The sequence below is a fragment of the Ovis canadensis genome, chromosome 18, assembly GCF_042477335.2.
Source record: "Ovis canadensis isolate MfBH-ARS-UI-01 breed Bighorn chromosome 18, ARS-UI_OviCan_v2, whole genome shotgun sequence".
NCBI classification, from domain to species: Eukaryota; Metazoa; Chordata; class Mammalia; order Artiodactyla; family Bovidae; genus Ovis; species Ovis canadensis.
The window spans coordinates 45745460-45770558 of NC_091262.1; the positions used below are offsets into that span (position 1 = coordinate 45745460).

The following is a 25099-nucleotide window of genomic DNA, read 5'->3' on the forward strand; positions in this document are numbered from 1 at the left end:
CCCAGGACCACAGGGTGGGGTGTGAACCCATAAATGGTCAGCTAAACTCTGTCCAGTCTCTCGGGCCAGGCCTGGGCCCCCTCCCTAAACTTGGCAGCCAGCCTGCCCCCAGGGGGCTGTGCCCACATGGGGTGGGCTGTCTGGGGCCAGGAGAGGCTGTCCTCCCCAGGCACTTTCTCGATGAGGAAACCTGGGCCTGAGAAGGGAAGTGGCTTGCTTGGGGCACTTGTCTCTGTGGCCCAGCCAATGCAGCCACCAAGAATGGCATGGGTGTGACAAGGAGGAAGTGGCAGCGGGTACAAAGGCTCCTTCTGTACTTGCACAGTGGGGGCATGGCAGGGCTGGGGCCGGCTTGCCAGCCTGGAGTGTGGCTCACATCCAGGGCCATCCAGCCAAGCGAGCAGGTGGGCCATCCCTGAGCAGAGACCAGAGCCTCCTTCAGGTAGAGGCAGGAGTGCGCTTCTTCCGGCCGGAGCAGCCTGGAGCACCTCCTCCTGTAGCCCTGATCTTCTTCCAGCCGCAGCAGCCTGGAGCACCTTCTCCTGTAGCCCTGATCTGGCTAGTGTGAGGCAAGGGAGGCCAAGAATGGCCACAGGGGGGATGGCAAGGCCTGGGGTCCCGCATCCGGCTTGGGGGAGGCCTCCCCAGGAGGGGGCTGCATCTGCCTGCCACCTGGCACCCCACCCTGGGGTGGATCACCCTAGGTGCCACATGGCGAGGGTGGGGCCTCTGGCTGTTTGCTGGCTCTCCGCTCACATCTGCAGAGCCAGCCCGCCCTCCTCCAGGGCAGCGTTCCTCTGACCCAGCCTGGGCACGGAGCTGGCCTCTAAGAATCCATGGTAACTGGATGACAGCCAGAAACACGGCTTTGGTTTGAGGCAGAGGAAGTCTGAGTAATCATCTTCAAAAGTGGAGTTTTTTCATGTTTTAAAGTGTAACAGAGTTGCTGGACTATTAATGTCTGAACCGGACTGAATGTCTGATGTAGGTTTGGGGACAAACTGCACGTGTGCTCAGGCACTTCAGTCGTGTCCAGCTCTTTGAGACCCCATGGACTGTCAGCCCGCCAGGCTCCTTTGTCCGTGGGATTCTCCAGGCAAGAACACTGGCGGGGGTAGCCACGCCCTCCTCCAGGGAATCTTCCTGACCCAGCGATTGAACCTGCGTCTCTCATGTCTCCTTCACTGGCAGGTGGCTTCTTTACCACTAGTGTCTCCTGGGAAGCCTGGGGACAAGCTGACCTGCATTCATACCCTAGATTCTGATCTTCACCAGCTGAGGGAACTTAGGCAATCACTTACCCTCTTCTCCTCCTCATCGCCGTCCTTAACTCCCTGGGTGTGTGGTGTTTTTCAATAAGCAGACAGCTGTGCTATTCTTGGTATTGTGTGTGGCTGGTGGACTCAATAAACGGCTATTTCACCGAGGGCAAGGCCAGAGGCAGGTCTCAGGTGACAGAGGCTGCAGGGGGACACAAGGAGGCGGGAGGCCCTGCCTTCTCGTAGCTTCCATGCTGTGGAAATGTCCATCTGAGCCTGTAAACAAGGGGTTGGAAGGGAACCCAGGATACATACAGGCTGTGGCTAGTTAGGTACTAGGAGGAAAGGGCAGGGTGGGCCCCTGGAGGGTGGTGAGCCTGCAGGACTGATCGATTAACTGATTGAATGATTAGCTAGTTCGTTTCCTCCGGAGAAGGCAGTGGCACCCCACTCCAGTACTCTTGCCTGGAAAATCCTATGGACGGAGGAGACTGGTAGGCTACGGTCCATGGGGTCGCTAAGAGTGGCATGACTGAGCAGCTTCACTTTCACTTTTCACTTTTATGTATCGGAGAAGGAAATGGCAACCCACTCCAGTGTTCTTGCCTGGAGAATCCCGGGGATAGGGGAGCCTGGTGGGCTGCCGTCTATGGGGTCGCACAGTCAGACACGACTGAAGTGACTTAGCAGCAGCAGCAGCAGCAGCAGTTCATTTCCTCAGCAGCTTCCTGAGCCCCACTCTGCCCCGCTCTGAGCCCTGGGTCGAAGCCCCGGGGACAGGTGAGGTGGGGTGGTGGAGGGGGTGCAGGCCAGCCAGGAAGAGCCCCCAGGGAGTCCGGCACTTCCTTGGAGCAACCTACTCACTGGTGACGGTGGCTCACCCGGCCGAAGCCCCACCTGCTCTGAGTCAGGGCTGGGCCGGATTCTAGAGCCTGCAGAACTTCGGTGACTTGAGCTCCAAGGACCCCGCCTGCAAGGTCCCTCTGCCTGCCACCTCCTCTAGAATGGCCAATGTAGGTTTGGTTTTGCTTCTCTTTCCACTCGGGGGGTCTCTGTATGACAGTGGGGTTCCTCTGGGGAATGAGGGCTGGGAGGAAAGAGCAGAGAGTCTGCTGTGGGGCTGGGGTCGGTCAGCCCTCCCCTCCCCGAGAGGCATGGCGGGGTAACAACAGGGCCTGCAAGTCCAAGTCCTCGTCCCGCTCTGCCTATGGGGTCTCAGGCGCATTTTCCCCTTCTCTAGGCCTCAGTTTTCCTAAGGACTGGACAAGACGCTTCCTAGTTCTGGTGGTCTGTAGTGTCCAGCTCAGAGTGACCCCTCAGAGGGAGAGGGCAGGGGCAGGGAAGGAGCAGAAAGGACCCATCTTCCTCCCTGGCTGCCACTGGCTTTTGTCCTGGGGGTCCGGAGGGGCGGGGGTGGGGAGGCTGGGGCAGGAAGCTGTGGTCTGCTGCCTGGTTAGTAGCAAGTGGCTCACGAAAGCTACAGAAATGGAGCCTGGGGCAGCCACACCAGCCTAGACGCTGGCAGAGAGGCCTGTGGGGGTTCGGGGATGACCACTCTGCCTGAGGCCCTGAGCAGCCAGCCAAGACCCAGGCCCATCGCTCGTCAGCCTGTGGGCAGCTGAGCCTGGTCTCGGGAACTTCTAGGGCTGCTTATGGAGGAGGCATGCACTTGGGATCCTAACCATCTTGTGGGCCAGCAGATTTTACTGTTCTGAGTTGACTGAAGGTGGGCTGGGCCCGGCATGGGGCCAGCTGGTACACTTTGTGGTCTCTCTGCCTTTCTCTACTGTGTCTGATTTTCCTTGCTGCTGCTACTGCTAAGTCACTTCAGTCGTGTCCAACTCTGTGCGACCCCATAGACGGCAGCCCACCAGGCTCCCCCGTCCCTGGGATTCTCCAGGCAAGAACATTGGAGTGGGTTGCCATTTCCTTCTCCAATGCATGAAAGTGAAAAGTGAAAGTGAAGTCTCTCAATTGTGTCCGACTCTTAGCGACCCCATGGACCGTAGCCTACCAGGCTCCTCTGCCCATGGGATTTTCCAGGCAAGAGAACTGGAGTGGGGTGCCATTGCCTTCTCCACTGATTTTCCTTAGACCTTGAAAAACAATACCTTCTCTTCCCAGTGCGTGCTAAGTTGCTTCAGTCGTGTCTTTGCAACCCCATGGACTCTAGCCTGCCAGGCTCTTCTGTCCCTGGGATCCTCCAGGCAAGAATACTGGAGTCGATTGCCATTTCTTCCTCCAGGGGATCTTCCCAACCCAGGGACTGAACCCATGTCTCTTATGTCTCCTGCACTGGTAGGCGGGTTCTTTACCACTAGTGCCACCTGGGAAGCCCAGAGCCGGGCTCAAATACCACTTCCTGCAGGAAGCTCTCCTTGATTTAGACTTCTCCCCTCCTCTCCCCACATACCCACAACACAGCATTTGAGGGGAGGCATGGGGCAGCAATGGCCAGCTCTTTACTCAAGTGTGTGCGGCCTTGGGAAAGGCCTGCTGATTCACTGAGCTCTGGGCTGTGGAGTGTGCATCAGGGAAGTGGGGGCTCCCTTCCCCCCTCTCTGCGGCTCATGATGGGGGATGGTCTGTGGAAATGGAAAAGAAAACAGGTAGGTGCTGCCTCTCCGGGCTGGCCCCAGTTGCCTGGCTGAGCACCCTGGGGGTTGGGGTCCTTCCTCAAGAATGGATGCGGGGAAAAATGGATGGGAGCCAGGCTGAGAGACACAGGAGCCCTGCTCTCAGCACTGTGAGAGCCGGATCCTGACCCTTGACATTCACCCCACCCAGTGGGTGCAGGAGGATCCCCCTGAGCCCACAGGGTGAGCCCGGCATGGCGTCCAGCACACAGAGGATTGTCAGGGAACAGCAATTGCTATTCTTTGCAGAGGCTGTAGAAGGTAGGACTGAAGGGTGTGGGCCCGAGCCAGACAGCCTGGGTTCAATGCCAGGTCTGCCTCCTTCAGGCTGCATCACCCGGGGTACACCTCACCCATCTGTGCCTCAGTTTTCCCACTTGGGCACCTGAGATAAGAGGGTTCATGAGAAGGCGACGGGGGTGAACGGTGCCAGGCACCCCCTAAGGCTGTCATCACGGGGCCTTGTGGTGGGGGCCCTTCCCCAGGCCATCTTAGGTTAGAGCGTCCTGACTGTGAGCTCTGATCCCCGCAGGGCTCATCTCTACCTGATGCCTCCACAGACGGCGGGGACCCTATGTGTGCCTGTGTGAAGCCATGTGCTGGACCCCAAGAGCTCATCCTTAGATAGGGGAGATGGAGGCTGATGGTGAAGCCAGGTCCTGGCGGTGGTCAGCGGGGTCCTCGCCAGACTGCACACAGGGTTCCCCACCGGTGGCCCTCACGTGCCCCTCTGTCCTGTGTCCCAGTGCAGGGACTTCACCGCCCACACGGGCTACGAGGTGTTGCTGCAGCGGCTGCTGGACGGCAGGAAGATGTGCAAGGACGTGGAGGAGCTGCTGAGACAGAGGTGAGCGCTGAGAGGGGAGGGAGGTGGCTGAGCCCCCAGGCCAGCCTGGCCGCTGGCAGGCCACCCCTGCTCTAAGCAGTCAGGAGTGCGATTCCCCTGTTTTTCCCGGCCTGGGCCTTCCCCCAAGTGGGCAAATATATCTAATGTCCCATCAGATGTGCTTGAACTCAGCCACGTTTATTTAGAAGGGCCGGAGGCCTAACCGTCTCAAGGAGGCATCTGCAGGGCCAGAGCCTACATGGGCAGACCCTGCCACCTGGCTGAGCCCATCTGAGGGTGAGCTTTGGGCAGCAGCTGTGGACAAGACCAGTGCCCGGGGGTTGTCGTTGCAGGGCCCAGGCGGAGGAGCGGTACGGAAAGGAACTGGTGCAGATCGCCCGCAAGGCAGGCGGCCAGACAGAGATCAAGTAAGGGGCCCTGCCTACCTCCCCAGGCACTTTCTGGGCCTTTCGACAGGGTTCAGGGCTTCCCCGGGGTGGGCTGAGTGGGGAGGGCCCGCGAGGGTCTGAGTGGCTCCTGGGGCAGGGTAGCTGGTGGGCAGCTTTCTTGGGTGCTGGGCACTCTGGGCAAGGTCAGGTTCTTTGTGGAGGTGAAAAGCCTGCAGTCTGAGCTCCCAGGAGACTCCCTGGGCAAGGGGCACAGCCCACACTCCCTGGGGGTCTCCATCCAGTCTTGAGAGCCCTGGCGAGGGGTGACAGGACCCCACTGGCTGCCGCGCCCCTGCAGCATTGGCTCAGCTCGAGCTTCCAGGAGGGACGTGTGGCCCAGAGGTGGGGTGCCAGCTCCTTACCCGTTGGCCGTGTGACCTTGAAGGGGGCGTTGGTCACTGACACTCGGGGTTTCCGTTTCCTCCTCAGTGAGGGGCTGACAGTGCAGCCTTCCTCAGAGGGTGAGGTGCATCCGGGACTGCCCAGGCCTGGCTGGGAGGGCAGCTGCTGCTGGGAAGCCCCCAGGCCAGCACCTCTGCGTGCAGACTGTGAGAGGGACGCAGGTGCAGAGAGAGTTTCAATTTGAGGGCAGCTAAGGAGAACGTTCTAGCAGTGGTGAGGAAGGGTGGACTCTCCCTGCTGGGTGAGGTCTGAGTCAGGCCGAGGGGCAGATAGGACTCCAAGTCCTGGAAAGGTGACTGAGTCCTCCTCCTCCTCCCCAGGAGCCCAGAGACCCGACCCAGCTTGCGGTTGCCATAGCAACCCCTGCCCGCACCCCTGCCCCCATTCCCCGCGGGGGTCTGGCTCTGCTCAAGGAAAGTGGCCCCAGAGCCTGTCAGCTGCAAAGCCTGGAACCCGGTCCCCTCATTTGAGATGAATAAACAACACTCTCCAGGTCTCCTAAAGACACAGGCGACCCTGCTTCCAACCGGGAACCTGGAGCCAGAGAAGACTTGGGGAGGGCTAGAGGAAGGCTGAAGAATGGTATGAGCCAGGAGACATGGATGCTCAATGCCCAGGGTCCTGCCTGGGACCAGAAAGCATGAACGCAGCTCCAGCAGTAAGAATGTAGGAGCTCTAGTCCCGCTTGGTCTTTATAAGCTGTGTGACTGGGGGCAGGTCACTTAACCTCTCTGAGTTTGGTTCTCATCTGTCCACTCCAGTGGGCTGTTAAATGGCAGGACTGAGGCTGGGTACAGAGGAGGGCATTCCTTACCAGGATGCAGTAAGGAAAATGAACGGGGACCTTCTTGGTATTCCCAGGCAGGGGTGGAATCAAGGGAGCATGATCCAGGAGTCCCCACCTGCCTCCTGACCTCCCAGGGCTGCTGGAAAAGGAGAACTTTCCCAGCAAAAGACAAGCCCTCCTGGGGGATATGGAGGGGGTGCTCCAGGCAGGGCCACAGTGGGAGGTCAGGCTGGAAGCAGAAAGTGTGAGGCACACTCAGGGGGCTGTGAGTCACAGGGCACTTAAAACAGGGAAGGAGAAGCCACCAGTGGAGAGAATAAAGTGGAAATGGAGCCGGGTGGGCAGCGGGAAGGGTGGAGAGGAGCACCGTATCTGGCCCTATCTTTAGAACCATGAAGCGGCCAGGGCGAGGCTCTGGGCGGCCCCGACTCCTTGTGTGGTTGTAGGAGGCCAGGCGGGACAAGGTCTGCCCCACCCTATATGCCGTGTGACCCTGGAGTGGTCACTCCCCACCGCTGAGTCCTGGGTCCTCAGCTGTGAAAAGTCACACTCCTGAGTTCCTCTGGGCAGCCACAATGTCAAGCAGAGAGCCCTAAGCCACAGTGATACTTGAGAAGCATCGAGGGTCATTACGATCTCATGGGCCCCTCCATGAGTCAGACAGATTGGGGTCACCTGGCTTAGTTTAGCGCTGAGGAGACTGCCTGGCCTGGCTAGACCATTTCCTCTGAGGCCCAGCCCTTCTCTGGCCCAGAGAGCTGGAGGGTAGGGTCCCTGGAGGGAGAGCCTCCCTCTGAGGTGGGAGCACCAGGGTGGAGCCCCAGGCCAGGGCGGGGAGCTCAGAGTCAGGATCCACCTTGCTGCCTACCACTTAGGAGCTGGAGCGTGGGCTGGCATGGCCAGGCCCCAGGGATCAGCCTCCCCAGCAGCAGGAGAGCCAGGAAAAAAAACCCACAGGGGCCTCATTGCCCCGCCGCCCAGGTTCCAGAGCAGGCTGGGAGCAGTGCGTGTGAGAAGCAGCCCCACCCCGAGTTCCCCAGGGAGCTAGAGTGGCCAGAGGAGTAGGGCAGAGCGGAGGGCACCTCCTGGGAGAGGACCGTGGGCAAAGGCTGCAGGCTGGAAAGCTCAGGGCACATTTAGAGCCAGAGAAGCAGCAGGCAGGGGTTGGACTCTCCCCACCCACCTGCTGCTTCCCTTCGGGCCCGGCCCCCTTGCAGCTCCCAGCTCAGCTGATGGTGCCCCGTGGGTGCTTAGTCAGTGTTGCTCTGTGAGGTGTGTCCTATAAGGCTGGTGAGACCAAAGTCATTGCTTTCTTTAACTATGGGCCAAGCATCCATCATCCATCTAAGTGTGTGCCATGCCCCAAGCTGTGGTGGGGGTATGGGGACTCAAAGGGTTTAAAATAAAGGCCCCCCCCTGTCCTGAATCTGGGGTCTAGCCCACTGGGGGTGACCTCACTCTCGTCCCCAGTCTTTTGCATCAGAACCTTCCTCCAGGGCCTTCTCATGCCCCACCTCCTCCAGGAAGCTCTCCCAGACACTCTGGCCTTGCCTGCCTGTCAGCTTTTTGGCTTAGACCCCGTCGTCCTATTCTATACCAACCTGAAGGGGCTCTCTGTGTATAGGGTGAGTGGCAACCATGACAACATGGGTTGCTTCCTTGTTGCCACGGAGACTTGTGAGCTTGTGTTGAGGTTGGCACCTGGCAAAGCTGGCTTGGCTATTCCACGTGGGGGCTGGAAGCTCATCCTCCAGGGCCCATCCATCACTCGGGGATGGGGGGAGCCCTGTGCCTCCTCATGGCCAAGCCCCCTGTCTCCCATGGGATGCTCATTCTCAGCCCCTGAGAGGACGAGTGGAAGGGGCTGAGGGTGCATAGACTGAACGGGGTGGAGGAGGAGGGCCAAAGCCAAGGGCTTCCGTGACCCCAGAAATAGCCCAGCGAGAGCTGAGAGCGGGGAGCCGTCCAGACTCCCCCACCCCTGCTGCCTGAAGACAGAGCATTTCGGCGTCATCCCCTGACCTCAGACTGGCCAGAAGGCTTGAGACTCAGCCACATACACTGAGACGAGGTTATTCTGGCCTTTAGGTGACTTTTAGCGCTCATCTCATTCACACATGAACTCAGCAAGCATCTGCTGGGCAGTGGCAATGAGGGCTGGTCCCCAGCTCAGGGAATCCCCACAAGCTCTTTAAGTGCATTTTAAGGAAGCACTAGGTAGGTGCAGGCGGCTTATCAGTATTGCCTGAACCACACATCCAACCCTGCAGAAAGTTCCCCTTGACTCTCCTTCCAACCTTGGGGCCTTTGCTCTGGCTGATGCCCTCATATCTCCCCTGTGAATTCTGCCTGAAATACCGCCTCCCCCAGAAAGCTGTCATCTCCCTCTCTTGCTCATCCTGCCCCGGATAGGGCACTGAGCACCACACAAGCTGCAGAAGCTGCACAGGGTAGGGGTTCAGAAAGGGGAATCGAGGCAGGGCTGGGGTCAGTTTCCTGTGCGTCCCTTTGTGTTGGGTTGGCCCACAATTTCTTTTGGGTTTTTACATGTTATGAAATTCCCAACTGAATTTTTTGGCCAATCCAACAGTACCTGCGAGCAAGGACAGCCCCCACTTGAATCCTTAAACACTCATGTCCCTGCTTCACCCCCAGATGTCAAGCCTAAGACACTGCTTTCCTGTCAGAAAGGTTTGTTTTTTTCATCATCTCTCTTCCTCTGAACTCAGAGAATGAAGGTGTCACTGAAGATACTGCAGTGAGAGAGGGGGCCCTGTTCTTACCAGGGCTGCTCTTCCTCTAAGGAGGCCAGCTCACTCGGGCCCAGCCTCCAGCAGGGGAGTGGGGCAGTGAGAGGAGCCCTCTCCTGGGAGCGGGGAGGCAGGAGCCTCGTGGCTGGCAGGGGGCAGGAGTGAGGATGGCAAAGCAGGGGCAGTGAGATTGTGTGGGCCACACGGTAGTACAGGAGACGCTTTCGCTGGAAATGCAGACTGTCTGAAGCAGAATTCTGGGCTGAGTGTCCTGAGAGCCAGGTTGAAAAGGGTGATGGGATGAGTTACATAGGAGGACACGGGGCTGACAACAGAGGCAGAGGCCTGCACGGGGCTTCCGTCCTTGAACGTGGTGGAGACCCAGCAGAGCCGTTGTTGCTGTTCAGCCACTCAGTCTGTTCGGCTCTTTGTGAGCCCGTGGACTGCAGCATGCCAGGCCTCCCTGTCCTTCACCATCTTGCGGAGTTTGCTCAAACTCATGTCCACTGCATCAGTGATGCCATCCAGCTATCTCATCCTCTGTCGTCCCCTTCTCCTCCTGCCCTCAATCTTTCCCAGCTTTAGGGCCTTTTCTAGTGAGCTGCCTCTCTGCATCAGGTGGCCAAAGTATTGGAGCTTCGGCATCAGTCCTTCCAATGAATATTCAGGGTTGATTTCCTTGCAGTCCAATGGACTCTCAAGAGTCTTCTTCAGCACCACAGTTCAAAAGTCTCTGGGAAATCTTGGTGATGATTTCCCTGAGTTGTCTGGAGTTGAGAAAGGCCTTGGGGTTTATTGAGTATTGAGTTTAATGCATTGGGCTGTGATCCTGGGGACAATGAGGAGGAGAGCCAAGCATTACCCCTGTTCAACCGGCTATTATTTCAGTGCAGTGATAGACAATGTATCAACCTAAGATGACAATAGGAACAAGTGCTCAGAAGAGACAGAAGGGAGAGCCAGGCAAAGATGCTGCACACAGGGGATCAGCATGTGCAGAGGCCCTGGCGCAGGGGAAACATGGTATATAAGAGGAACTGGTGAGTGGCCAAATGACTGTGGGCAAAGAACCAGGATAAGAGACGAGAAGTGAAGCAGGAGGGATGGAGGTGACAGGGCAGGGCCTAGGGTGGTGGCAGTGAGAGGTGGATGGGTAGACTGGGGAGGTACATAAAAGAAGGTGATGGAGGGAAGGGTGTGCATAACCTGGTAGATGGTGGTGCCTTTGCTGAGAAGGGAGCTCTGGAGGAGGAGCAGGTTTGTAGGGTGAAGAGCCCAGTTTCGGACACTCTGAGGTGTCTGTGGGATGTGAGGTCCAAAGGGAGGTGAGGACCAGTAGGCTGCAGGCCCTGGCCTCTGGGAGGGGTCTGGGCAGGATGTAGTCATGTTGTGGGTGAGGGACAGGGTGTAGAGAGTTGGCCGTGCTGGGCCTAGAGCGGCTCTAACTGTAAATGGGTCGACTGAGGCAGAAGATGCATGTGTGAGAAGGAAGTGTAACCGCTGGCAAAGTGTCGGTTCTGGCAGAGTCCTGACCTCTCCACCCCCTACCAAGGCAAGTGGGGTGACCATGCCACCACCCCACCTTCCTCTGGTGAGAAGCAGAAAGCGTCACCACTTGCCAGCTGTGTAGCCACTGTCAGTTTCTTCACCTCTCTGACCTTTGTTTTTCTCATCTGTGAAATGGGGCTAATGTGCCCTCCCTGCCTGGCAGAGTTGCCAGCGTTAAGTAATGAGGCCAGCATTGGAATGCACATCAGCAGCACCTGGAAGCTTGTTGAAACAGTGCGCTGGGCCCTGCCTCTGAGCTTCGGCTCCCGGAGGACAGCAGTGGAGCGGGAGAAGCTGTGCTTCTGAGGACTGCCAGGTGGTGCTGCTGCTGCTGCTGCTGCTGGTCAGTTTCCTGAGTCCCCGTGGGAGGAGGGAGCCCCTTATGAAGCCTGCCTTGCAAGGACGGTGAGGAGGTTCTGGCGGGTGGAGTCGGTGGAGTCTTCAGCACACGTGGTGCTTGCTAGTGGTAAAGAACTTGCCTGTTGACGCAGGAGACAAAACAGAACGCGGGTTTGATCCAGGAAGTGAGTCGCCATTTGATCCAGGAAGACCCCCTGGAGGAGGGCATGGCAATCCAGTCCAGGATTCTTGCTTGGAGAATCCCGTGGACAGAGGAGACTGGCGGGCTACAGTCCATAGCGTTGAAAAGAGTCATACACGACTGAAGCGACATAGCACGCGCGCTCACAGGCACGCAGGCGGGGGTGGGCAGAGCTGTATCGCTGGGTGTCATGTGGTCATATGGCCACCAGGGGGCAGGCACGCTGCTCTGCACAGGGATGCAGCCAGTGACAGGACGCCTCACCTGGCAAGGTTTGGCGTGTGTGTGTGTGTGTGCGCGCGTGTGCGTGTCGCTCAGCCATGTCTGACTCTTTGTGAACCCATGGACCTGTCAGGCTCTTCTGTCCATGGAATTCTCCAGGCAAGAATACTGGAGTGAGTTGCCATTCCCTTCTCCAGGGGATCTTCCTGACCCAGGGATCAAGCCCAGGTCTCCTGAATTGCAGGCAGATTCTTTACCCTCTGAGCCACCATCAGCCTCACTGGCTCTGGCTCCTCGGGTGGCCTGGTGAGCAAGGAGCGGTAGCGTATTTTTGCCTCCTTGGGTAAGGGGCCATGGTCAGGGGCAGAGAATTTTACCCTTGAGAGCAGACAAACCTCGCTTCAGAGCCAGTCTGCAGCCCCCGCACACCGTCTCTGCGCACTTGGAGACTCGGCGCCCATCAGCCCACAGGGATGTAGGGGGTGATAGGAGGGGAGCCCACTCTATGGGAGCTGCTTCAGGGGGAGGCCTCCAACCCGAAGGCGAATTCAGTGGGCATTTCTGATAAGACGGGGGGTGCATGTGGTAAGCTCTTAGGTGGGGCATTTGGGAGGTACAGCTCAGATCAGGTTCAGGGGCCTGGGGGACCCCCAGGACTGGTCAGGGTGTGCAGATGTGGGCTCAGAGGAGGGTGGCATAATGACAGCAACCCTTGCAAAGCATCTACTTTGCACCAGGTCTTAAGAGACCTTTATACGTATTAATTCGTTTAATCCTCACAACCATTTTGCTTGTGATATCATTATCCCCATTTTACAGATGGGAAAATTGAGACATAGAGAGGCTAGGTCATTTGTCTAAGATCATACAGAGACTGTGTGGCGCAGCTTGGAATGAACCCAGGCATCTGGCTCCAGGGTCTGCTTCTAATGTACATGGGAGTCAAGGGCAGGAAGCTCTAGCCAGGTTCCTCACCTCGGATTCCAAGCCACCTCCCTCCTCTGCCAGGAGGGGGAGCTCGCCCCTCAGAGAGGCCTCTGCGGGAGAGCAGGTGGGTTGGGAGAGGCACTTTCCCATCAGTCCTGTTCTGACCAAGGTGCGCCTCACCCATCAGCAACAGACAGGAGTGGGTCCTGAGTGAGCTCCCACATCTTAGCTCAGACCTCACCTCTGTTCATCTCTCTGGGTGACAGCCTCCTTGGCAGGACTGCCAGATAAAATATAGACTGTCCCATTAAGCTTCAGATAACAAATATTTTAAAAATGTAAGTATGTTCTAAATTTTACATGGGGCATGTTTATATTCAAAGCTCTTATTGTCTATCTGAAATTTGAACTTAACTGGGTGTCCTGTGTGTTTATTTACGCCACCTGGCAACCCTACCCTCGGGCATCTCCTTCCACGCTTCCCATGCTTAGCCCACTCCTTCCCTTTGCTTCCTCCTTGGTGTCCTCCTGGAGAGGGCAGCTCCCGCATGTCTGCTTCAGACTGATGCCTCCTACTGTGTTTTCTCAAGCACCCCCAGCTCAGTGCTCCCCAGAGTAACTCCCCATATTCTCTCCTGGGCCCTCTCAGAGGTGTCACCACCATCCACTCAGCCACCAAGCCAGGGACCAGGGAGCCCCTCAGCTTCTCGCTGTACTCAACTGTACACACTGTTCTTCCTGCCTGAAGGCCCCCACATCTCTCCCCTTCAGCACCTCTGCCCTGCTTGTCACCCTCTTCCCCTATAGCCTCCCTTCATCTCCCTCCAAGACGTCCTCAGGCCCCCTGCCAAGTCTGAACCCCCCACCCTCTCTCGCTTCAGTTCATCTGGAGGAGGGGCTCCAGGGAGAGAGGGAGGGCCTGAAGATGTGCAGGGGCCAAGAGCATTGGTGGGGGGAGGGGGGGCGGTATTGGGCATTGATTGCTTTGTAATTTCCAAAGAGAGCGCTTTGCATTCCAGAAATCCCAGCTTCAGTTCTGAGTCAGTGGTCATGGGCTGAGTGAAGGTCCCTTGGGTCTAGGTCAGCGTGTATGAGTGACCCAGGGCCCTTCCACCAAAATAAAAGTCCTTGGGCCCAGCCAGGACTCCAGGTCCCCCTGGAGTCCCTGGTCTTTCTACTGACCCTGGTCTTTCTGTTTTGCAGCTCCCTGAGGGCCTCCTTTGACTCTCTGAAGCAGCGTAAGTCCCGCCTGTTCCCCACCCTGGGCTGCAGGGGGACAGGACCTTCTGGGAACAGCAGATCCCCACCGATGGAGACGAGTGGATTCTGGTTGGGAACTGAGGCTGGTGGCAGAGACGAGCTGTGGGGTTGGGGCTGGGCTGGTCCAGGCAGGGGCGAGTGTGTCACTGGTTGGGGCCCATCAAGTCTGATGCCAGGGACCAGTGTCCTTACTCTGCCCCCAGAAATGGAGAATGTGGGCAGCTCCCACATCCAGCTGGCCCTGGCCCTGCGCGAGGAGCTGCGGAGCCTGGAGGAGTTCCGTGAGAGGCAGAAGGAGCAGAGGAAGAAGGTGAGGCGGGTGCTGGGGATGGGCCTGGTGGGAGACTGCAGCGGTCACTGTGGTGGTAGTGGAGGCTGGGTCCTCATGATGGAGGGCAGGGCAGCACCCCAGGCTCGGGGGTGGTGGTGATCTGGAGGAGAGAAGAGTGTGGACAGAGGCCGGGCGCTGGGACCAGGGCCTGGCTCTCCAGCCTGAAGGCCCCTCTGGGGATCTTCCCACTGAGGTGTCTCATGCCAAGAGTGAAGGGCATGGGCCTTTTCGATCACCCCGTTACAGCAGGCTATGGAGGGTACTCGACAACTTGGGAGTATCCAAAGAAGGCAACCTAAGTTAGGGAGTCACCAGAAACTCTGCTTATCTGGGAGAAAGGAAGACCTGGGGGCTCAGTCACTGCAGCCACTCTGCAGGGCTGCCTGAGGCCAAGGTGGACAGAGCTTGTGGGGAATAGGAGGTGTTGAGCTTGCCCTAGCATCCCAGGGTATTTTTCACAGGGGTCGGCTGTCCCTCAATGCATGGGAAGGAAGTGAGGTCCCCACTGTGGGGGGTATATAAACAGACTGAAGGCGACTTGTCAGAGAAGCTGCAGAGCTTGGATGAGAGGTGGGGTTGGTACCCTCTGTGTCCCAGCGCCCCCTCCCAAGCCTGAGACTCTCTGATTGGCTGAGTATGTGGCCCTCTGGGAAGGCAGGTGTGGACATAGGATCAGCCTTTCAGGGCCTCAGTGATGAGGGTGGAACTTGGACAGGTGGGAGAGGTCAGCACGCAGAAACGCTTCTTGCTTGGAGAGGGAGCATCTTTGTACACTGTCCAAAGAATTGAAAATGGAAACTTCCACACAACTGACCTGTGAAGGGAAAAAAAAAACAACAGTTCATGGCCTGGGCCAGCCTGGGGCTGGGTGTCCTGGCCAAGCCACTTGCCCTCTCTGTGCCTCAGTCTCCCTCTTGCAGGGTGGGAAGCTTCTGTCCACCTCCCACGCTTCAGGGACCCAACCGAGAACCAGGCCCTCTCTGTCTGCACAGGCAGGGTGCCGGCTCCAATGAGTGGCTCTGACCGCAGAAATTTCATGTGGCTATACTCCCTGTCTGCCCAACTGGGGCCTGAGGCTTTCGGGATTCTAAATTTGGGTTCCTGAGCAGACAGTGGGCCCTCAAAGCCCACCCCACAAGTCAGCCCAGCCTTGAGATGCTGGAGCAGGTGACCTCTCTGAGCTGGGACTTGCCTGCAGAGCATCTCTGAGGCCCCAGGATGGCTATTTCAAGCTTTCCTGTGGCGAGTGAGGCTGTGATGTCTGCAAAAGCTATTTTGGACAGAGTGACACCTTCTACAGTGTGGCTGGGGTTCCCACGAGTGTGATTGCTATGCGTGGTTACAGAGGCTTGTGAGTGAAGGGCAGTGTGTGTGCATTCACATGTGTGTGTGAAGGCTGGGTATTCTCTGGCTAGAGACCAAGTGCCGGCTGGGCCAGGAGGTGGGGTGGTCTGCAGGGAGAGGATACCTGGGGTGCATCCATGCCCTGGGCTCCTCTAGCCTTCTGTTGGGAGCAGCAGTTGTGATTGAGCAGGCTGATGGAGGGGGAGGGCAGCTCATCACTGCCCCATCAGAGCCAGGAGGGGAGCCTGGGCCTCCTCCCAGGGACACCCCATCCTCTTGGCCTAGAGCCTCACCACCCCAGCCTCACGCTCAGAGCCTCATGTCCCCTGCAGTACGAGGCTGTCATGGACCGTGTCCAGAAGAGCAAGCTGTCGCTCCACAAGAAGGCCATGGAGGTGAGCCTGGAGGGGCGGCTGTGTTTGGGGTGTGGATCCCAGGAGCCTTGGGATAGGGCTGGGCTCAGGCTTCCATCCAGCAACAGGCACAGCAGCCTGTCAGGTTCCTGGGGCGCACTGGCTGCCAGGGTGCCATGCAGATCAGCCCGGGGGCTCTGCCCCCTACCCTTGTTGGGGGGTGGTGCTTCTGACTAATGGGTAAGCAATCAGTCTCAGACAGTGGTCCACAGGGTCACACACGCTGTCAGCTGGGGATTCCGCAGGTGAAGGGAGAAGGGACTCCTGAGCTGTCTGAAAGGACCACATGCACAGGGTCTGGCATCGTGATGAAACACAGCATTTCCCGAGCCCTGCAGGTGGTCTGATGTGACCACACCTCTGAAGAGGCGGGGGCATAGACCAGGCTACACTGTCCCCAGTGGAGAGGGGGGCCTGGGAACAAGACTCCCTTCTACATCTCCATTCCAGACCCCAAGATCTCTGTCCCTGGTGTGGAGGCCCCCTTTCCATCTACAGCCCGACAGGGAGAAGGGAGGTCGGGCTCAGGAGCCTCACGTTGGGGCCCCCAAGTCACGCCCCTCCCCCCCGTCCCCTCCCCGACCCCCCCCCCCCCCCCCGCCGCCCAGTCCAAGAAGACGTATGAGCAGAAGTGCCGGGATGCAGATGACGCTGAACAGGCCTTTGAGCGCATTAGTACCAACGGTCAACAGAAGCAGGTGGAGAAGGTGCGTGCAGTCACCGAGGCTGGGCAATCTCATGGGGCTGGGGGCAGGGTGGGAAGGGGTGCCGCAGACTCCCCCAGGCAAGGTTTCCTAGAATCTCAAGGTCTAGATAGTCAGTTTGATCCCCTTTGCTGTCTCCAGGCTGCACCCAACGACCCATTCCTCAGAGCAGGCCCACTGCAGCCCAGGCTCAGAGCCCACAGGGCAGACGCTAACCCTCACCCAACCCTTCGGAGAAGGGCTCAGTAGGCCCATGTCCCAGAGAGGAAACAGGCCCAGAGATGGTGAGTGACTTGTCCAAGGTCTCAGAGCCAGGCAGGAACAGAGAAAGGACCCCAAACCCAGGCTGTCCAGAACCCAAGCTCTTGACTACTCCGGCCTCTTGGCCAGGGTGGGAATATCAAAGCCCCCAGGACCCACGAATACATTTGGCCCATTGCACAGACAGGAAAGCTGAGGCACAGAGAGGGCAGGGGCCTGTGGGTGAGTTGGTGGCAGCAAGTCAGGGACAGAGCCCAAGCCCCAACCAGCAGGTCCAGCAGTGGCTGTAGAGCCCCAGGTCTGCATTGCTTGCTCTAGGTCTCCAGGTCTAGTTTTCACGTGTGTCTGCATGACCGGGTTTCTGTTTTATTCCTATTTTATTAGAAAGAGCCTGTGGTCCTTTGTGGGGTGAGGCTGGAGTGGTTCTGGAGGCCCCCTCAGGGCTAGCGTCTGCTCTCCCTGCCCCATGAGAGGTGGCCGGGAGGTGCCCCATGTGACGGAGGCCCTTCAGGGAGGCCAGGGGCCCGAGGTCTGGGCTGGGAGGCGCGGGGCCGGGCCTCAGTGCCGCTTTCCCTCTGTCTTCTCAGAGCCAGAACAAAGCCAAGCAGTGCAAGGACTCAGCCCAGGAGGCAGGTACGCGGCTGGCCCGCCTCCTCAGCTTAGGGGGTGGGCAGCCCGGACATCTTTCCCCCGGCAGCACACTGCCTCCACCCTGGGACACAGTCCCACGCTCCTCACTCTTGCTTCCTTATGCAAGTAAAATGAAAAATTCATTTTCTCGCACTTGCCAACACTGTTCTTGGTGCTTTGTATGTTTTTACTAATGCTCACAACAATCCTATGAGGTATTCACTATTACTATCCCTCTCTTAACAGGTAAGGAAACTGTGGCACAGAGAGGTTATTTAACTTGCCCAGGGTCACACAGCCAATAAGTCATGGTAACTGTATTTGAATGCAAGCCGTCTGGCTCCAGGGCTGAGGACCTTCAGAGCCACTGATCAAGGGAGACAGGCCCACTCGTTGCACATACACCTCTCTCTCTCTCTCTCTCATATACACTGGGACACATCACAGCCTTCTCTGGGCATATGTCTCCTCTATCCTCCTCCCGATGCCAGAAGATCCCAACAGCCCTCATCTCTGCTGACACAGCGCTGCCTTCTGCCACACCACCTGTCCCAACACCCAGGCAGAGGCTCCCTTGGCTGGCGGTCACAGAGCTCACGGTCCAAGCCCGCTGGCTTCCTAGCCCACCAGCTCCCAAAGCTCCCCTTCATCCTTCTCCAGGGCCACCCCCTCTGAGCCTCAGCTTCTCATCTGGAAGGTGGGATGGTGAGAGGCCCAGACTCTGACCTTAGGCTCTGCCCCAGCCCGAGGCAGCTGGAACACAGTGGGCACTGAGCACCTCTCCAGGAGCGGTACCAGGGTGAGGGGCCCTGACAAGCGCTCATCTGTGGCTCCAGCAGCCAGGGCAGGTCCCTCCAGGGAGGAGGAGGGCACTGAGGGAGCACAGGGGTGGGCTGGCTTCCCTGAGGACCCCTGTGCTTCCAGAGCGGGTGTACAGGCAGAACATCGAGCAGCTGGAGAGGGTGCGGAATGAGTGGGAGCAGGAGCACCGGGCCACCTGTGAGGTGAGTGACCCCTTGGTGCGGAGCTGATGCCCGTCCCTGCTCCGGCCGCTTCGTGGGGGAAGAGGGGACCGCAGTGGGGAAAGCCAGCCTTCCTTCCCTCATTCACTCATCCGCTCACTCCAAGGCCCTCCCCAGGGAGCTCCCTGCCTGCCTTTGTGCTTGGAGTCCCTTTCTGCAGGCAGGCAGGCAGGCATCCTTCGCTCCTTTTGGCTGAAGCCGCAACTGAGGCTTGAACAGAACCCATAGCTTCCCTGGGCTCTGATGATGAGCAGGGCCTGGGAGACAGGATTCAGGGTCCAGTGCTTCTCTTAAGACACACCCCAGGGGGGTGGTAGGGTCTGGGGAAGGGCAGGGGGCAGAGTCCCACAGGCAGTTCAACTTCCCAGAAGCCTCAAGGGCTGGCACAGAGGTGGGGGTGGGGACCCCCAGCCTTTAGGCTTCCTTTAGGCTTGGCTTCGGCAGGCCGGGTCTGGCTGGTCAACTCCAGCGGCGCTGTGGGTGGGGCCCGGCTTGGCCAGCCCTACTGTGACCCCATCTCTCCTCAGGCCTTCCAGTTGCAGGAGTTTGACCGGCTGACCATCCTCCGCAACTCCCTGTGGGTGCACTGCAACCAGCTCTCCATGCAGTGCGTCAAGGACGATGAGGTGGGGGCTGAGGGCAGGGGGTAGAGGGGAGGGGTGAGGGGAGGGCAGCCTCCGGGCCACAGTGAGGCCGGTCCACCTGAGCCTGTGAGCAGACCTAGTCCTCTGTGGCCTGAGCCCTGGCCTCAGGGTCTCCGAGCCCAGCACCGAGCCTCTACCCCAGGCCCCAACGACAGGGAGCTCAGGACTGTGCAGGCCACGGCCTCTTGGCCTGGAAGACGTGCGTTGTGGTTACCCTGGCGTCTGCCCTCTCTGCTCGCCCCAGCCCTGAGGCCTCAGCTCTCCTATCAGAGCCCCAGAGCTCTATTCCCTCTGCTGGGAAAGGGAGGGGAGGGGAGGTGGACCCAGGCCCTCAGAGGTTTGCAGAGGCTGGGGGACCCTGGGGTTGCCCTGCTCCAGGCCTGGTGCTTGCAGGAGCCGAGGTCCAGTCCCTCTTCTGTCCCCAGACATCTCTAGGGTGTCCTGGCTCCCCCGCCTTACTGAGCTCTACGTGCCAGGTGGGCCCTGCTCAGCAGAAAGGGGTGGCCACCTCCCTGCCAGGGGCCTCGATCTCTGCTGATGCAGCCCTCGCTCGCTCGTTTTCTGCCCTGACCCCCTGACCCACCACTGTTACTTGCCTAATCCCTTCTGCCCATGGGTGTGGAGTTTTGGGCGCTTTCCCCCCCAAATGACTTGAGCCCACCTGGTGGCCTCATTGTAGCAGAGGAGGGAGTATGAGTTCTGAACCCTCTCATGCTGGACCCAAAGCCCAGCGCACTGACTTCATTTCCTGCTGTGGGATCTTGGGCAAGTCACTCTCCAGAGCTTTCTCGTCTATAAAGGAGGGAGTCCTGTCTCCCACAGAGGATGGAGAAGGAATGTGCACACACTAGGTGCTCAGGAAACAGGAGAAGCTGCCAGCCAGGGCTCTAGCCCTTCAGGCAGGCCTGCAGCAGTTACACCTCAAGGCCCCCGGTCAGGGTTCAGACCCAAAGAGGGGGGCAGGCTTGATACTGTGGGCCAGGTGAAGCCTGGCCCCTCAGCTTCTGCTTCCCCCCACCCCCAGCTCTACGAAGAGGTGCGGGTGACGCTAGAAGGCTGCAGTGTGGACGCCGACATTGACGGCTTCATCCAGGCCAAGAGCACAGGCACCGAGCCCCCAGGTGAGGCCTGTCTGTGGGCAACACGGCTGCTGGGTCCAGGTCCTCCTTCCCTGGAAGGCCTGGCCTGGGTTCTCTGAGCCTCAACTGCCAGGACAGAAGCAGGGTGGCTCACAGCTCCCTTCTGGGTGCCAGGCCCAGGGGAAGGTCAGGGACAGAGCAGGCCCCTGGCTGGGTCCTTAATGTGCTGCCTCCTCGAGAGAGAGGACAGGCAGGGCCTAGGACACTGTAACACTCGAGGGGGGACAGGGGTAGGGAGAGGCAGGAGCCGCCTCAGAGCCCCCACTCCACTCCACGGTTTGGCACCGCTAAATCTTGAGTCTAGAACGTTCGGTCTCAGTGGTACCCACAGTGGGGTCTCTCAGGGAAGTGAAAGGGGGCCCCCTCCTCAAGCACCAGGGCAGGCCAGGGCCAGGATGGGAAGGTGGGGCCCTGGTCTGGGTCTCCGGAGGGGGAGAGGATGGGGTGTCAGAGGGCACAGGTACCCCCTGCCCTGCCCTCGTCAGCCTGGGCCTCTCGCACTTGTCACCTGCAGCGCCGGTGCCTTACCAGAACTACTACGATCGGGAGGTGGCCCCGTTGTCCAGCAGCCCTGGCGTCCAGCCGTCCTGTGGCATGATAAAGAGGTGAGCGCCTGCTGGACACCAGCCGGCTGGGACACACAGAGCGGGGCCAGAGGAGGTGGGCTGCCAGGAAGGGGCCAGCCCCTCCTCCTGCAACTGGCTCTTCCCCACGTATTTATTGGGCACCTATTGTGTGCCTGGTGCAATGTCTAGGTGGGGGGCACTCTTGGGGGACAAGACAGACTCAATCTAGCCTCAGGACACTCTCAGCCCAAGGGGAGCCAGGCACGAAACAGTCGTACCCCACTTATTCACTAGCAACTGTGCTGGGAGACTCCAGGAGGGCTCACCCCTCGAGCTCTGCTGCTGGCCTGGTCAGAGCCTTGGACTGTCAGGCCCCTCAGCCGCTGCACAGGATCAGGGCAGAGGAGCGGGCCCTGCAGCCAGCGCTCTTGGAGAATTCTCCAGCTTTCTCCAAGCCCCCTTCCCTGGCCTGGCTGTGGTAGGTGCCAGGGTCCTGGCGTCAGGCCCCAGTGTGTCACTTGCACAACTCACACGCCTCCTCTAGGCCCAGGGCCTGTGAGTGTTGGGGGCAGACTCAGACCTAGGACTCTCCTGGTTCAGGTCTGTGATGACAGCCCACTGGGAGCATCATAGCCTACTCAGGGTGCACCCACCCTCCCACTCCCCCAGCCAGTTCCCCAAGTGCCCCATCTGTGGGCATCTAAAGGAGCATCGTGGCCTTCACATGGCACCTGTGCCCCATCCCCAGGCCTCCATGACCTCCTCTCTCCCTCCAACCTAGTGCAGAGGAGGCCCTGCCTTTGAAAGGTGGGTGTGAGTGGGGGTGGAGGCGACGGAGCTTCTGGCCCTCCGAGGATGGCTTATTTCTGAGGCTCGTGGGCCCCACGGCATGCTCCTCCAGGAACCATGAGACAGCAAGGACCCTAGGAGGTGGGCATTCCCACCCTCACTATCACACTAAAACCACAGGAGACTCGGACCTCCCTGCACCCCCAGTGAGGGCCAGATGCCTGCACAGGTGGTCACTTAGACAACAGGTCTGAAGAGCTCACTTGGGGGCAGGGCCGAGAAAGGACAGAGAGGAGAGGGGCCTGATGAGGACGAGAGAAAAGAGGGAAAGCAGTCCTGCAGGGGAGGCCTGGCTGCTGGAGAGGACAGGCAGGGACCCTTGTGTGGGGCAGCTGAAGCCAGGCAGGGCTGGGGAGGGGCAGGGGAAGTGAGTGGAGGGAAGAATGGAGTCGAGAGCGTAGATGACCCTGGGAAGGCAGGCAGTGGGGCGCGGCGCCTCCAGCCCCAGCCTGCTGGGCTAACCCTCCCTGGCAGGGCAAGTCTGCATCAGACCTTCCCACGCCTGCCAAGTCTACACTCGCCTATCCATGTGCTCTGTCCTGGACCCTCAGCTCCGCAGACGCTGCCCAGGAAAGGTCTCTGGGTCCCACCTCGCACTACAGGGCAGCTTCCTACAGGCCCTGCCCCTGCCTGAGCCCTCGAGACCCCTCGGTGTCTGGCCTCGTCCCTCTTGCAGTCTTGTCTCCTATACACCCCAAACTGGTCCACTGCACTCCCTCTGCCTGTACGACCTGCACCTCTGCACTCCTCTCCCAGTCACTGGCCATGCCTGGCACCCGGTCTCTGTTTGGTGAAGCTGAGTCTTTGCAGACTTAGCTTGAACCTACCAGGCCAGGAAGGTAGGTTCTACTCATGTAAGCTCTCAGCAGCTCTGCTTCAGGGCACCCACACGGGCCTCCGTACCAGGTGCCCCAGTGTCTGCCTCTTGCTTCTTGCACATTTTTTTTTCTTGTATTCAACATACTTGCATAAGTCTAGCTCAGTCCAGGTCTGAACCAAGCACAGAGGAAGGGGGTGAATCAGCCCAACACTTCCTCCTGGACGACCGCTTTGTGTGGTCGGGGAGTAGTAGGGCTGGCCAGGCTGGTGAAGGTCCCGCAGGGTGTGAGCGGGCTGAGCTCCAGGGGCAGCTCCTTTGCCTGTGGGGGGGCTGGGGAGGGGGCTGGCCAGATGGGGCCCAGGCCCTGGAGCACAGAAGTCTCAGAGCCGCCAGTTTGGCCCTGCAGGGAACAGGTACCGAGAAGACATCTACAGGGTAAGGGACTGGGAGGGTGCTGCCGGGGAAGAGCCACTGGGACCACCCTTTGGAGAGCCCTCATGCCCAGGGGCACCTCATAAGTCACATCTGTGCCCGGAAGCTAGGGCCGACCTTGCGGGCTCCCTGCCTCATCCACTCCCCCCACCCCGACTCACCTGCCCTTCCTGCCCCCAGGTTTTCTGGGCTGCTGCACGGAAGTCCCAAGACCACACCGTCACCGGCTTCTGCAGGTAACTGGGGGTGACAACTGTCACCCTGGCTGGGGGGAGGAAGAGGAGAGGATGCCTACTTGGCACAGATGGGCCTTCCAACAGCTGGGAGGTTAGGGGATGGGAAGAAGCTGAGCAAGTCTGGGGATGCTGTGAGTCAGGGGGCCTCTGGGGACTACTGATTTTTGCAAGGAGTGGGCACCAGGCCTCACTTTGTACTCAGCCTCCACAGAGACCCTGACTCCTACCCCTGACCGGAATGAGGGTGTCTACGCTGCCATCGCCGTGCAGGAGGCGCCAGGGCCCCCCACCATGCCAGGCCAGGACTATAGGGCACTCTATGACTACACAGCACAGGTGAGGCCCCCTGCCCTCCCCTCCTTCTTGCGTGGACACCAGCATGCCCAAGGGTGTGCTCACATGTGGGCACATGCACTCTGAGGGTGCTGGGGTGGGTGCCCTTAGGATAGCACCTGACATTCAGGAGGGGCCTGGTGCACACCTGCTGAATGAAAGCTCATGAACGGCACCAGGCCCTGGGTCATGTGGCGTCCAGGCAGGTGTGGGCACTGCTTGGGCTATGCATGTGTGCAGCCAGCTGGTGGAGCTGGAGCTACCCGAGGAAGTGGTCTGAGGGGCAGGCTCTGCATCCGTGGGTAAAGGCCTTGTTCCCCATGACCATGGGTGCCCAGAGCAAGTCATGGTCGGAACTAGGTCCTCAGCTGTGCATGGTTGATTTTCTGAAGCCCACAAGGGGAGGACGAGTCAAGGAGCCACAGGGCAGCTGTGCCCAGACCCCCAGAGACTCTAATTTGTCCCTGCTTTGAGGCGAGGGGTACAGAGCTGGACCCCAGATCCACTGGGACTGAGGCATCTCCTTGGGGCTTGGCTGGCTACACTGACTCCCAAAGCCTGTGCCCTGGGGAGGGGGCACAGCCCAGGAGAATGATGGTGTGCTTGCAAGACAAGGGCTGGCTGTCCTGGGGAATAGCAAACACCCCTGCTCCTGACTTGCTAGCTTGCTGTGTCTCAGGCAGGGAGTGGGAGAAGGGAGCAGCTTGGAGGAAAAGCCAGGGAAGAAGCCCCAGGTTGTGACAAACCGAGGGGACAAAAGGCTGGTCTCTCAGGGCTGCCCTAGCCCGAGTGGCCTTCTCTTGCAGCCCCAGGAGGCCGCCATGTCTCAGCTGACAGCCCAGTTGCGAGACACTTACTGCCTGGGGGGTAGCCTGACCAGAGGCCCTCCCAGCAGGCCCCTTCAGCCGGATGGGTTTTCCTTCTCTTGCCCAGAACTCCGATGAGCTGAATCTCTCTGCGGGGGACATCCTGGAGGTCATCCTGGAAGGGGAGGACGGCTGGTGGACGGTACAACGGAATGGGCAGCGTGGCTTTGTCCCTGGCTCCTACCTGGAGAAGATTTAAGGAAGAGACAGAAGCCCCTCCCTGGACCTGTCCTGCCCGTGGGGCCAGCCGTGCCCCCACCACCCCCTGGCCTTGTGGGGGGCCTCAGACAGAGCCTGCCCTCAGGGAAGGTACCAGCTGCTCCCCAGCAGTCTTTCCCACAGGGAATAAAGGAGCACTCTTTTTCCTCCTGGCATCTGTGTCCAAGTGCTCCACTGGGAGGAGGTAAAGGAGGGAGGAGTCCAGGAAAGCAGAGCTTCCCACCTGCAGTGTCATCACTGAGGCTCCAGCAGGGTCTGTGCCGGGTCTGCTCAGGATTGGGAGGTACCCTAGTGCGGGGTCCCTGCCAGGGAGACACACTCACAGCTGCCAAGGCAAGAAGGCCACAGGGGTCAGGGAGGATGAGGGAGGGGTCAGGGAGGATTGGGGAGGGGTCAGGGAGAAGCCCACAAGAGCCAGGATGGGGGAGAGCAGGCCTCCAAGGGGCAGAGGGACTAGGGCAGGGCAGCAGCAGACAGGACATGAGGCAGGGAAGAGCACTGGGTCAGGGCGGTGTGTGAGCAGAGGGAGGAGGGAACACCTGGAACATTCTGGGGATGAGCAAGCTTAGCTCCAGGCAAGAAACAGGTGACAGTCTGCCAAGGCAGAGGGGCCGTGGTGCAGAGTCTGGTAAGGGGGGTCTGCAGGCCCGCTGGGTCACACTGTCTCCTGACCCAGCTGCATG

General features: G+C 59.3%; 1 protein-coding gene across 6 annotated transcripts in view; it reads left to right on the forward strand.

The window, feature by feature from the left end:
- The window catches only part of PSTPIP1 (proline-serine-threonine phosphatase interacting protein 1), a 44898-nt gene extending 20329 nt beyond the window's left edge, over positions 1 to 24569 (forward strand). For 2 of the 6 annotated variants that reach the window (XM_069560142.1, XM_069560143.1), the window contains exons 2-16: positions 4642 to 4742; positions 5075 to 5149; positions 5893 to 6154; positions 13551 to 13585; positions 13811 to 13917; positions 15615 to 15677; positions 16304 to 16402; positions 17248 to 17293; positions 18215 to 18294; positions 18840 to 18938; positions 19981 to 20077; positions 20610 to 20700; positions 22943 to 22998; positions 23201 to 23334; positions 24265 to 24569. In XM_069560142.1, the coding sequence (XP_069416243.1) occupies positions 13813 to 13917; positions 15615 to 15677; positions 16304 to 16402; positions 17248 to 17293; positions 18215 to 18294; positions 18840 to 18938; positions 19981 to 20077; positions 20610 to 20700; positions 22943 to 22998; positions 23201 to 23334; positions 24265 to 24396 (1002 nt within the window). In that variant the 5' untranslated portion in view covers positions 4642 to 4742; positions 5075 to 5149; positions 5893 to 6154; positions 13551 to 13585; positions 13811 to 13812 and the 3' untranslated portion in view covers positions 24397 to 24569. Of the gene's footprint in view, positions 1 to 4641; positions 4743 to 5074; positions 5150 to 5892; positions 11001 to 13550; positions 13586 to 13810; positions 13918 to 15614; positions 15678 to 16303; positions 16403 to 17247; positions 17294 to 18214; positions 18295 to 18839; positions 18939 to 19980; positions 20078 to 20609; positions 20701 to 22942; positions 22999 to 23200; positions 23335 to 24264 lie in introns of those variants that run through there. The other 4 variants (XM_069560138.1, XM_069560141.1, XM_069560140.1 and 1 more) reach the window with 3 other exon arrangements.
- Positions 24570 to 25099: the final 530 nt, after the last annotated feature.